At 36.6% G+C, this 14,453-nt stretch overlaps 1 protein-coding gene across 4 annotated transcripts in view; it reads right to left on the bottom strand.

Annotated features, from left to right (window-relative positions):
* The window catches only part of NKAIN3 (sodium/potassium transporting ATPase interacting 3), a 547,012-nt gene that overhangs the window by 277,729 nt on the left and 254,830 nt on the right, over positions 1-14,453 (bottom strand). For all 4 annotated transcript variants that reach the window (XM_081070859.1, XM_081070861.1, XM_081070862.1 and 1 more), the window contains exon 3: positions 9,933-10,013. In XM_081070859.1, coding sequence (XP_080926985.1) covers positions 9,933-10,013 — 81 coding nt within the window. The remainder of the gene's footprint in view (positions 1-9,932; positions 10,014-14,453) is intronic.

The following is a 14,453-nucleotide window of genomic DNA, read 5'->3' as shown; positions in this document are numbered from 1 at the left end:
ATAATATATACCAATAACAAGAGATAAATACAAGTCACGTTTGACTTCTGCAATTACAAGAGGTGCTCAAAGTGGTTACCATCAGCATCCAGACATTTCCAATTACGGTGACCTACTGCTTGAGCAACGTTGACCAGAGTCCACTTGTATACATTTTTTTTTTGGCACCCCCCAGCATAATTTGACTATTGTAAATAACACTGCAATGTATATGGGGGTGTGGATATCTTTTCAAGACCGTAATTTCATTTCCTTTGGATAAATATACAGAAGTGAAATTGCTAGGTCATATGGTAGTTCCATTTTTAATTTTTTGAGGAACCTCCCTACTGTTTTCCATAGTGGCTGTCTGACACCTTGATTTTAGCCCATTGAAACTCAGGTAGGATTTCTGAACTACAGAAGAAGTATAAGACTTGTATTCGTTAGGTCATTAAGTTTAGGTGTACTTCTAAACTGAATTAGCTCTTATGCAGCCTTTCCAGAAGTCCTTCACAATTCTTCTGCTTGGTGGCAGAACTGAGATGACCACACCTACAGAAGCAAAGGACTACAGCTTTTTACTCTTCCACAGCAAATGAAAGCTGGCTCTTAACCAGAAGAGGTAAAAGATAATGGAAGATAACCAGAAACTTCTGCCACCATTTGTTTAGTGAAAGAATGATTTGATGATGTAGTTGAACATCTAGAAAATTAGGAAAGTGATATGATTTTTATAGAAAGTGATATTTCCTATCAGTAAATTAATTTCACAAATGGATATTCTTCCTTTTTCTTTTCAGTTAGTTAAATTTCAATCAACATTTGTCTCTCTCAATCTAATTTTAATCTTAGAAACATAGGCTTGCAAAGTTTCTATACTTTTAAGAACTACTAATATTCAGATTCTGTAAATTAGTTCTCAGAGATCTTGATTCAAACCAGCTCCTACAAGAATAAAGTGGAATTACTTTTTTAATGATTTCATTTGTTTCTTCAGTTTCATTTGTGATTCTGAGTGTGAGATATTACATCTGGTTTCTGTAGCAGGTTGAAAGTTACCAGAAAGACAGCCAACGTTTCAGGGAGTCTAGACAGCTGAATGCTTCAATGTGCTGAATTTAACACAGTAGCATACGGACAATTTCTATAAATACAACTGAATGTTGCATTGTTGTTGTCTTCTCCTGTCATTCCTGAGTCAGAAAACAGGCAAAGGGGGAATCAACGCTGAGAGCTTCCAAGGGGCGGAGGAGATACAAGTCCATCCCTGACCAGACGTGTGGATACTTCCATGTCTTTCTCCCTTTTCATTCTGTCAGCTTGTGCCTGTTCAGTGTCAGCTTCTGCCTCATCTTCTGGGCAATCTTTGCCCCAGGCGCTTTCTCTGTATTTTCCTCAGTTCTCAGACAGGACACAGACAGCTGAAATCACTCATGTTTCCTCACTCTTTCCCCTGGGCATGTCCAAGCTGCAGCTGGCAGCCCAGACTGCCCTGCTTGTGGGCAGACATGACTTGCAAAGAGCTTCATACCAAAGGGCATCTCATCATGAGAATTTCTGAACTATATCATTCTGTTAGCACCTCCCTGAATCAAGAGAAAGCAAAACATATCTCCCTTCCCACTTCTCATCTTTGACACTAAACCTCAGCAATCAGAGGCCCATAAAACCACACCCACCTGTGGACCCTAAAGGGGTCTCTGCCATGGACCCCCTGTCAGGAAACAGCAACAGCCGACCTACAGTCAGAGCTCCCTGCCATCCCACCTGCCTGCACACGCTCTATCCCAACTCACCCCAATGGTATCACACCTTAAAAAAGAACCAACTCAGTCCAGGGGTTTGAGTCCCATGGCTCCAGGCCCACCTGCACACCTGACTGCACACTCAGCAAGGGGCTGCCCCCAGCCTGCCCTCAGCATACCACATAGGCCAGCCCACCTGTATTCTCTAATTCCCTGGTTTCCAGACTGGAGTCCTTGCTCAGTCAAGGGAAACATCCGACCCACAGGGAGAGCCACCTGCATCCCTATGCCCCTGAAGGCCCTCTGTCTCAGCACTCGGACTTCGACCCTCCACACGTCAAAGGGCAGCGGCTGAACCCCACTCCTCAACTGCCGTGACCCCACCTATGTCACACGGGGTGAATAGCCCCAAGATGTCCTCTGACATTCCCTGAGTCGTTGTCTGCCTGGGGCCCTCAGTTGAGGTGGGTGGAAGAGGCTGCTACCTGGTAGAAGACAAATTCCTCATACCAACTCTCATTTGCTCCATTACCAAGGTATCTACTTTGAATCTGAGCCCAGAAGGTGCAGGAACTGAGCAGAGTGGCCACACAACCCCCCCCCCCCATAGCCTCCTGGTCCTGTCCCTGGGTCCCCAGTGGTGCACCAACCACCAGAAAGGGAAGACTCAGTCCCAGCAGCCCTTCCCAGCCTACCATGCTTCAATTCCTCTGTAAGACAGGTGAAAGGCCAGGGAACAGAGCAGGAAGAACAGCCTGAATTCCAAAGAGGGGAGCATCTTCATGCACACATGAGAAATTTGAGACCACTCAAATTCCGCCCAGGCGGAAACCCGACTTCCAGTGCAGAGGCCATGTCCGGGGCTGACTGCGAGGGCAGAGGTTGCTGCCTTTTTTGGAGGTGGCTCTAAAACGTCAATGGTTCATGGCCTGGGGCCGACGCCTGGCTGGTGTGTGGGGACATTCAGAGTGCAGTTCCCTGATGAGTCATAGTGCCGAGGTGCTGGTGGGCCCAGGGCCTGAAGCCCTTTGGTCTGGGACCAACTTCAGCCTGATGAACTGATGGCATGTCTGTTGGGGAGTCTTTTTTCTTCTGGGAAATTCTCTCGTTGAGAGGGAGCATGAGCTGCTGTGCCTTAGAACCGGAGAATGACTGAAAGTTGGAAGAGCTGTCCATAGAAATGAAACTCACAGATTAAGCTTTGACAGCAGCTGACAGAAAGTTTACATTTATATAAAAAAACCAGCTTTTAACACAAGCAGGGAAAGTGGCAAGAATCTCTCCAAGGAAGTGTCTGAACTAAACGATTCACTCAATGTTTGAAGGAGAAAATCAAATGTTGAAAATTCTGCTTGTTAATTTGGTGGCACAGGAAGAACATGAATTAAAGAACTTGCCCAAGGACCAGGTCTCCCGGGACACGGCACGAGATGAGGGGGTGGGGGGACTGAGAGCACGTTCTGGGGGAGACCCAGGCCCTGAGCTCAGAGGTGCGCGTGGCTCAGCAGCTCCAGGCTACGCACAGGGACGCCGCTGTGGAGCGAGAGAAGGCGGTACACCACCCAGCAGTGGTGTCGGCCTGCGCTGGAGAGCTTCAGTGGCGAGCTGCGGGGCTCCTGCAAGCTTTTTGTTCATCCGGGCACTATTTCCACAGTGTGCAGGGGCAATGTCCCCACACACGTTCACTCGGGGGATGGGAGTGGGGGGGGACATAGAGAGGGAGCTGGGGTGGAACGTGAGCACCTCCTGGGGTGGACGTGGCGTGAGCTTCATAATGTATATGAGTTTGAAATAAATAATTATGCTGAAGTGAAAAAAAAAATTGATCTCAGCCATAGTTTCATGAGAAGAATAAACTATAAACTACAAACAGCAGAGACAACGTATTTCTGTGTAATAATTCAATTACATTGGCAAAGGCCTAGTTCAATACAGTGACTCTAATCGTATAGCAGCAAATAGAGCTACTATTAATAAAATAATATATCCATTTCTTCTTTTGAAAAGAAAAACAAAACTATTTGACCCCGTACAGGGCATAAGATTATCACACAAATTTCTGATTAAAAACTCCTAATGCCACCCAGGTTGCAGCAATTAATTAGTAGTTTACTATAGTTTCTATATGTCATTGGATTATTATGGAGCGGCAAATTAGATTTTTAGAGCTAAGGTTTTCAAAATGTATTTGATGAAATTTATGAAAAATATAACACTAAGTTTAAACTTGCAATTTTCATTACCGTGGATAAGAAACTACAGAGGGAACACAATGATCTCACCATACAAAAAGGGACATACTGAGGATGCTGTTTTCAGAAACTATGTTCACTTAGACCTATGCCAAAGGAAAGCTATAGTTTAAGTTCTTTGGAATAAGAAATGCCTAACTATATTTATGCTGCCTTGCTATTTGTTTTCAAGAACATAATTGCTTCATTTTAGAAAAGAATTGTGTAGGAATCAAACATAAAAATAAACATTTGCAAATCTTTGGGTCTTACTTAGATGTAATTCCTGGAAGCAGATTATAATTGTTCCTTCTTTATAAATCCTTAACAACTGGGTAGATATCCACTACCACCTCCCCTCCCCCACCACCCCCAGTTATTACAGACAAAAACATTCTTTGAAGAAAGAGGATAATATGTACTAATATAGTAGTTCAGAACCTGAAGTATTTTGTTATTCCAGTGAACTGAAAGAGTTCATGCGTTTTTCCAAAGTGTCTCATTGATACAGACATGCCATTTAATTCATGATATAAATAGGATATATCATTCTTGTAGTTTTGAAAGGCATAGCTTTGCTAGGTTTCTAGGATGCTATTTCTGTATCACTGGCTGACATATTATTCTTGAATAAAGATATTTTTGTACTTAGCTTCAGCCCTCCGTAAACATATTTCAAGATTCCCTTTGAAAAATATGCAGGTAGGAAGAAATCTTCAAAAGGAAAAGGCAAATTTAAGTTTAAAACTCATTATTGGATTCAGTAAGTTGTATTTGTTTAAATAAGGAAAAGAAACATACCATACATCATGGATTTAGCTTGAAACTGCCATCAGAAAAAGAATTCTTTGAGACTCAAAAATATCTAGAAAGTTTATGAAAAATAATAGATGGATTGTAAGCAGCTGATGGGAACTGAGAGTTCTGTCTCCTAAGCAATTGCTCCTGAATTGCTGGTCTAAATGTTTCCCACTTCAAAAGTCCTGCTCAAAGCCAAAGTCAGTGGAAGAATCCAACCTTGAAGGAAATGGAATCTTCACTGAGAAAGAGAGTTTTCCCAGTAAGTACAGAGGAAGAATTTAGGCTAGGTACGAAGAATCAACCTTGAATAAGAAGAATTATTTCATTGACCTTGCTTGGCTGCGCAGCTGAAATATTCAACTAAAAATTCTGTAAGAGAAAAGGATGCTGATGAACAATGGTGTCAATTTAGGCCAAAGAAGAACAAGAAAATGCTATCATTGCCTCTTGGGGAAATGATTTAACTTTCTTTAAGAATCAACAAATATCCACAAATCAGGTCCCTATAAGAAAAGTACGGTCATTAGAACATGATATAAACAAACACAGGTAGATTTTCCTTTTGTGTAAAGCCGATCTAAAGGACGTGTACAGAGTAGGAAGTCAAGAAGGGTTAGTCCATCTCCCTCCTTGACCACCTGCCTGTAAGTTTTTCAGAAGGCCTCTAATCAACGGTGATGATTGCTCTAAGATGAATCTCCCTACAATTTCTTTACATTCACTTTTTATGTCTAAGTTATGTTCATGTGTAGTCATTCACATTCTGAATTCTATACGTGTATGTAACACACTGAAAATCCTCGTGGATCACTAATGTGTAAGTTCCACACATCTTTCCAGAAAAGTCCATTAGAAGAAATATTAGCCTAAAGTTTCTATAATTTGGAGTAATCAATAGATGCTGTAAGACAACAGCTTAAGTCCTTTGGAATGAAAAAAAAAAAGTACAACTTGAGTTCTCAACATAACTTATTTTTCAGTATCTTTAAATGTAGCAAGTGAGCTGGGTTTTCATATTCACATTCTGAATGTATTCCTAGGGAGAAAAAAAAATGATTCTGAGTCTTGCAACTTCCAAAGCAGCAATAACTTATTAATTGTGCCCTTGGTGATCTTAAAGTGTGGCATGAAAAACAGCCTTAGAGTCTCCTAAAGATGCATAACGTTCTCTCGGAGAGAGCAGTACGTATACTAGGGGAATTTAGCTGTACAAGTATTTCAAAAGAGCTATTTACATGTTGAAGGAAAGGATTTAATTAATAGTGCTACAGCTGTGAAGTTAATATGTAGATGTGAGGTCCTATCCCAAGGGACTGTTATGTATTTTTTAAACAAGTCACTCAGCCTTGCATTTTCCCTTTCACAGCTCTTGGGTAGTAATAAATATATGTCTCAAAGGTTTTCAAGATGAAGCTCGTTATGTCTGTTATTTTTTCAAAAATAATACAGATGATGATGTTGATGGCATCATCAACATCTGTTTACTAAGAACCACTGTTTACTAAAACTCACAATATATTAAGATCTTTTTTAAGACCTTTACGAGGTCTGACAATTACATTCGCAAACTCATCCTAGAAAAAGTGCTACATATCTCATTGCTGAATATCACTATGATCACCTTCCAAGTACTCCCCTTGGGAAGCTAAGCTAGCGCCTAGTCCACCATTCAAAGCAGTTTTGGAACTCTTTTTCTGGAATGGCCATCAGAACTGTCGTCTTATTACCCGTGATGTCCTGAATGTCATCAAAATGTCTTCCTTTCAATATTTTCTTAATCTTCAGGTAAAGTCATTGGGGGCCAGATCAGGTGAGTAGGGAGGGTGTTCCAATACAGTTATTTGTTTGCTGGCTAAAAACTCCCTCACAGACAGTGCCGTGTGAGCTGGTGCATTGTTGTGTTGAAAGAGCTCCTCTGAGGTCATTTTTGCACACACTTTTCTTTTTTTTTTTTTAAATTAAATTTATTGGGGTGAAAATTGTTAGTAAATTTACATAGATTTCAGGTGTACAATTCTGTATTACATCGTCTATAAATCCCGTTGGCACACACTTTTCTTATGCCAAGATTTTTGGTTAAGATTTTCCTGTTTCTCTATTGATGTTTACTTGGTCTGCTATGCTTCTCACAGTCAGCCGATGATTTCCACGCACACTTTGACAAATTTTTGCAATGTTTTCATCAGTTGGTAAGTTTGCAAATGTAATTGTCTGATCTCGTTGTGCATTATCTTATTTATTTATTTATTTATTTTATTTACTTATTTAAGGAGGGCGCCGTTCACAGTGGCCCATGTGGGGATTGAACCGGCAACCTTGGTGCTACCAGCACCGCACTCTATCCAACTGAGCTAACCTGCCACCCTTCTATTATCTTATTTAATTCTTACAACAATCCAGTAAAATTAGTGATGTGGTTTTCCTTACTTTGCAGAAAAGAAAAATGAGGCGTCAGTAGGTTATATAAGTGAAGACACTTTCAGTTACCTACCCACAGTCATCCTGACGCCACCATACATGTACATATCCCTTAAAACAATACATTCATTTTCTTCAAGTTCTGGAAAAGAATCAGGACTCTCAAGACCACAGTAGCGAACTTATAATGCAGAGCTGATCGGCAGATGAGGTAACAGCAAAGGGAAAATCTGACAGTTATGGTCAAGAATCCCCATAATAGGTCAGATGTATGATTCTTCATGCCACGACAATGGATAATATTAGATAATAAAAATAGTTAGGTAGTGGCTGTCATCGGGATAACACCCCAATCCATAGAGATGTTGTGGAAATTAATCCAAATCCAGTTTTTGGAGAAAGACTCACTGAAAGACTCAAATGAATATTTCCGGCAAAAATCAAGGTACAAGGAGGCTTCCATTAGTCTATCCAAGTAATTCCAAGGAATGCCTTCACGAACCAGCAGGAGATGGAGAGCTCTAGAAAGTTAGTACACAAACTTTCACATATGGACAGGGAATGTCTTGGGAAAAAGAGTCTAATCTGGGCGGGTGGCAGAGGTACTTGGGTTTTTCTGGGGCCCTTAACTTTGCTCTATTTTTCAGAATAGATTCTCTACAGATTGGAATTGAGGCTAAACCGGCTACCAGGGAGATGTTACCAGCCTCTGAGGCAGCAAATAGAGGGAAACCAACAGAAAATCTTTAGGATGTTCCTTTTGAAGTTATCTATCCTTCTAATGACCTAGAGTACTTGGTTGACTGCTTAACAGCATTTGGTTGCATGAGTAACTGGATAATGAGTATATGCATTTTTTTATAAACTTGCACCCAAAGAAATAAGAAAAACAAAAAACAAAAATCTTCACCTGTACATTGATATTAAAAAATCAGTTCAAAGAAGTAACTTAGAGCAGAGGAAGAAAATTAGACTTGTGTGGAGTAAATGAATGCTATTATTATTATTTATTTTTAATAACTTCGCATGGTTTTTTGGAAGCTTGCCTGAGTTACCACATAGATATGCTTAAAACAATATTAAAACCCCAACAAGCATATTTACTATCATTATTAGCCAAAGCTGGTCCTGTTTTTATATTTCACAAAGACTCAGTGGGATTAAATGATTTGCCTGTGGGCCCATAGGTAAAAAGTGCTAAAGACAAGATTTGAACAAAAGATTTATGATTTGAAAGGAAGACTTATGATTTGAAATTCAGTCTTATTTCAACACACTATATGCCAATTAAATAGGACAAAATACCTCTGGTCTAATCTATTCCAAATCAGTTTATATAGAAAATAAAAGAGAATTTCTACCTAGTGAAGTAAAATTATGATTTAAAATGACTGTTCAAATCACAAGATAAAAAATGTGATGTGTTGAAAAATGCTATGCTTAACTTATTATTCATAATTGTATTATTCATAAGATTTGCATTTTAAAATTGCTTTCTACTCTGAATGTTACAGAAGATAACTGGGCACTGATTTAAGTATTTTTTTTCTGTCTTAGAAATTAGTGATGAAATGCGATTAATAACATAAATATTAAAGGTAGATATTAGAGAATTTGCATGGAATTCAGTATTAGAAATGTCATTTCTGGTTCCTAGTACATTTGCCAATGTGAGAAAATGATGACAAGTTCTAATTATAAAGTTATAATGTAGAGTAATGAGTAACCATCTTTGGAGGTTCTGGAGAAAATCTTTTAGAGATTTTTTTCTGCTTGGCTAAATCAAAAATTCTTTCTTACCATATGGACTTCGATGCAGCCTAACAATTCTAAAGGCATCTGTGTTGGTCAAGGCAGATTTTCTAAGAGCCAAACCACAAATGCTAGTAGGAGACCATTGTGTTACTTAGAAAATTTGAGACTATCATATAACAAAAGAATAAGCACAAATATAGTTGATAATGAAAAATCTAAAAAAATGATTATAGCTTTCTTATTCTTTTAGTAATAATACTGTCAAATTTCTTCTCTACAATTTCTACAAGTGAAAATTGTGCTGGTTTGTGAGAAAGATATTTAAGAATACAACTGGGAACTTAACCCAATCAAAAGACCGTTGTGCAGAGTCACAATGAAAATCGTGTGCTCGGCTGATAGTAGTTCTAAGCAGATAAAAATAACATATGTAACATGTTTTATTAAGACAACTCTTCTGTCTGATCAGGATTTCCAGATGGGGATGACCACGCGGATGTACTTAGCTGTTAGTAAATGTATACTCTACTTGCATGTATAAGGATTTCAGTCTTTGTCAAACTTTTTCCCCCCAGAATTAGTATTCAAGCAAAAATAATACTTTGCTATTCGTACTTGTTACATTAACATCTTAATTTCTTTTCCCAGTTTAAATACAAGAACGTTCAAAACCATTTTTCACTTATCACTTGAGGCTGTGGTCATTGTGACATTAGGCCTTTTTCAGTGGACAAGAGGCTACACTACAAGTGAGTCTCACTACAGCTTACCAAACGAAACCAAAGGACATTGTTTCGGAGTTCCGTTGCATTAACATGCTCCCAAGATCATTCCTTCTTAATGGTATTTAAACTCGTTTTTTGATTTGTATTCCATTTGTGCTGTTACTTAGATTACTCTACATATATGTAGAGTATACATATACACAAATAATTATATATATATAATTATTTATTAGTGTATATATTTAAAGTATATTTTAAAAACATGATACGCTTACCTTAGAGAGCCCACCTACTTCCAAATAAAAGCAGATAATGAAGACATTCCAGGTGACCCAGAGGGCAGTCCATACTGTATACTAGAGAGAAAGGAGGGAGGTGGGGAGAAAGAGAAGAAAAATGTGGAGATTAAAGGCATGTATACTAAATAAATCAATAACAAAAATGTCAATAAGCCTAAGTCTTCTGGGAAGAAATAGAGCGTGCTCAGAAAAGAGTGCTCCTTATGAGGTCCCTTAAGATCTCTAGAAATTAAAAATCCAATAGTTTCTACTGCTTTCAGTAGATGCCAATAATGCTAGATTTATTTTTAAAGTGCATTGTTGGCTTACAGATACAGGATAAAGCCAAGTGCTGACTTGATTGCTGTTCTCTGAGCATGAGCTTTTCCACGGAATGGAACTATGAAAAATTTTTTTGTGGGCTTTCTATCTTTTTATCTAGTTTTTAGTCATACTGTTAAGTAGTCAAGTTTTTAGGAATGTTAGTCAAAACCCATCACTCCATCACCTTGAACAAGGCTCATGTTTGAAAACAAATCTGTGGAGGAAAATTAAACTTCCATCTGTTGTACTACTTTATTAAGAGTGGAATATCTGCCCCTAATATAATCATAGAATATAATGTGATTGTGTAAAATGTCTTTTAAAAGCAAACAAATTAATAAATAAGATTAAGAATGACCAACTAAATATCAGATTTCCATAGTGGGAAAATACCTTCCAATCATATCCAACAAACTCTAAATATGCTAATCTTACTGATTAATTGTTTTATTAATGTATTATGTATTAGGAAATGACTTCCTCGAGAGTATTAATACAAATTAAGGTGGCTTTATATCAAGACTCATCAATGGAGGAGGTCTAAGGGCTCAACTCAAGCAGTCACTTTCTTATGCAGATGGAGATAAGGCCCAGAAAACTGACAAATAGAAGAGCTTGGATGACCAGGATGGCGGTTTGCTCATTCTTTTTACTTTACCACAAAAATCGATGAATTTTTAATTGTTAAAGAGGCATAGTAATTAAATTTCTGCTTTCTATTAGTGATTACAATCATCACATGCTATTGTCAAATTAAAATCAATATGTAAATCATTTCATTAGCTCATTCTATGCTGTCACATAATATAATTTTAAATCCCTTATAAAATAGCCATACTCCTATTAGAAACATTATCGTAAGTTTTTAACTTTTTGTAAAAGTTAATTTACACTTTGTGTCTTTCTGTCACTTATGATTTTTAAAAGGCTTTCAAAATGATCTCACATAGCTGTGTCGTTCTATTTCGTATCTAGTTACATTTGGTACCTCATCATCTTTTTTCTTTTTCTTTTTGGAGAAGAGATCTTGCTTTTTTAAAAGAATAATAAAATTATAATAATGAGTTAAGGCTCCCAAATCACTAGAAATTTAGAGAACTTGGAAAATATATTTAAATAAGTTAAACAATATATTGAGACTTTGTGTATTTGTAGATATTGTTGATGCTTCTATCTTCTGTTAGTAAAGTCTTTTAGTATGAGTGAACTTAGACAGTTTTTAAAAATGTGCCAAATACATTGAAACAAACTTTTCTGAACCACAAAATAGTCCCATGAATACTGAAAATAGCTAAACTACATCCTCTATGTATAGTTTTTGCAAACGGATCAAGTCACAGTAACTACAACAAACTTTAAAGCTGTTGCTAATAAAATAGATGGCATTCTGGCATCTGATATTTTTCATTCTAAATCAATCTAATTGTGAGGATATTAGAATGAGAGAAAGTACAGACCACTAAGTAATGAGAAAAAAGCCAGTCATAAAGGTTAAGGAAAGGATATACAATAAAGCAAGACAAAAGGAAGAGAATAAACAGAATGAATTGCAAAACCGTCTGATTCTTAATTATTAGGACTGCAAACCCAAACCCATAAGAATTCTTTTTGCAAATTCAATCAACTCATGGTTATAACAAATGTATTCACAAAACAAATCTATTTAAAAATCATAGTATAAACGTAGTGATCAAAGTGCATTCAGGCTCTCTCGCAAGTTGTACTATTGGTGCCACATCTGAACTTTGAAAGATAAAATTCCCAGGCTGAGTAGAATCTGACAATCAGCTGCTAAATACTTAATAACAAGAGTTACTATTCTGCTGCTTTCTGTATTTCTGGCACTGTGCTAAGCCCTTTACATAGATCAAGTCACTCAGTCATAACACTAAAACTGGGGTAGAAAGGGAATCATTTGATCACTTAGTGTCAGAGTTGGGATGGAACTCAGACTCTGACTCCAGAGCTGGAATACTTAAGAGTTACACGATAGGCTTTATTTTAAAAGATCTTAAGAAATACTATAGATTAGTTTGTAAGTTAAAACTTTACCAAATTTTGCAATTTACAAATGACCTATTCACCAAATTACCAATTTACCAAAAATTGATTTCATTCATATATAGTCTATAACTGGCAGTGTTTTTGAAATGATGGTTTCTTTTGTATGTAGCAATTAATGTGTCACACATTGCACAAAAATTATTGTTAAAGTAATATTATAAATTTCTTTCTTATAATACATTGGTTTGTTGGGAACAAAAATATGTGTATAATTGAATTTTGATTGTTATGACATAAAATCTGTATACCTCAATATGCACCTGAAGCACAAGTCTGTACATAGAGATAAAGGGAAAGAAATCTCTAGCAATATAAACACATCCATAATTATTTACCTAGGCAGGAGGTACTATGACAGCATATGTCTTCTTTTTGATGTGGGTTATTTTATCTCTAAGTCAATTGAAAGAAGAATAAAGAAAGAGATAAGACTCCATTTTTAATAAACACAATTTGGTTGTTATGAGGCCTCCCTATATGCTTATATATCCGGATAAATATATTAATATTTGCAGTACAGAATACTTAACTTCCCAATGGAGAAACAAACAAATAAATCACTCTGTATAATTTATATCTATCTATCTATCTATCTATCTATCTATCTATCTATCTATCTATCTATCTATTTATTTATCCTATTTTGCTTAAGTTCAGTACACATATTTTAAATCTTAATTCACACAAAATCTATAAAGATTTTTTTAAAAATGTTCATGTCTTCTATGTGACTTCCTGAGTATTTCCCAGTTTTACGAGGCGATTACAGCATTTTTTATTGAAATGAACTTTAGAAGTCTTGCAGACTATTTCTTCCTCATTGAACAATTAGTCTATAACATGATTTATGTTTACTTCCCGAGGCTTGTTTGTTTTTCAATTACCAGAAAGGCCATTCATTCATTCATTCACATGTGTATCACTCAGATATAATATTACGTAAAATATGTTAGAAAAAAAAGACATTAAACATTAAACAGCTCAATCATTTATTAAGCACTTATTCTGTTAGGTTATATTAAGCAAGTCACATGCATTATATAATATAATTCTTAAAAGCAATCTATTAGTGAGGTTTTTACAAATGAAATATGGCACAAAGAAAGCAAATAAATGCCCTAAGTCTACACAGATAATAATGGGTGGAGGAGGATTTAAATCTAGCACCAATTAAATGGAAACCTAATACTCTTACCTGTCATGTTGAGCAGTAGTTCAGGAAGGAGATATATGATGACATAATAGGGAAATTTTCCTACATAATAATTCAAATAAAAGCAAGTTGCAGTCCTCTGCACATGAGCATTTGCATAAAAGTCCAAATCACTAAACTGTGGACCTATTTGGCTTCCTTTTTTTTAATTAAATTTATTGGGGTGACAATTGTTAGTAAATTTACATAGATTTCAGGTGTACAATTCTGTATTACATCATCTATAAATCCCATTGTGTGTTCACCACCCAGAGTCAATTCTCCTTCCATCACCATATATTTGATCCCCCTTAGCCTCATCTTTTTAATTTTTAAAGGCAATTTGGATTTAATTTTAACTTCAGGGTTAATCTTAATTAAACAAATGTTAAATTGCTAATGCTTTTGCATTTAAGTTAATGTAAATCTGTTGATTAATGTATTGCCCATGAAATAATAGTTAAATAATTCTAGAGCAGATTCCTATTTTGGAATTCATAAGTAACATTTAAAAAATCTGACCAAGGAGTAAATAGCTGATTCTAGAACAATATTTTATGACTGCTAACTATGATTTCACAACCCACTCTCTGCTTCATTTTGTCTCTAGCTAAAGAAACACAAATGGTCCATTTAAACTCTTCAACTAGACTTGGTATCCCCTAATGTATATAAACCACCTTGCACCTTTGTTAAAATAAATTTTAATCAGTAAGAGTACCATATGACAAAGCTGTTTTTGTGTTCTAAAAACCTATATAGAAACAGTAAATTGTACCTTTTCAGCAGAGATGGTACCCAAGGGGGATTATTGCTCTTTCATTTTCTGATTTGGGTGAATTTTTCTAATAATCTTTGTTGTGACAACTCCTTAATTACAGTGGCAGGGGCTCATGACATTATAATTCTTAGAAAAAAATAAGTTGAGGAGTAAGTGA

The sequence above is a fragment of the Rhinolophus hipposideros genome (assembly GCF_964194185.1).
Source record: "Rhinolophus hipposideros genome assembly, chromosome: 13".
NCBI lineage: Eukaryota > Metazoa > Chordata > Mammalia > Chiroptera > Rhinolophidae > Rhinolophus > Rhinolophus hipposideros.
The sequence above is the reverse complement of the archived record's forward strand: the minus strand, read 5'-3'. Positions and strand labels throughout refer to the sequence as shown.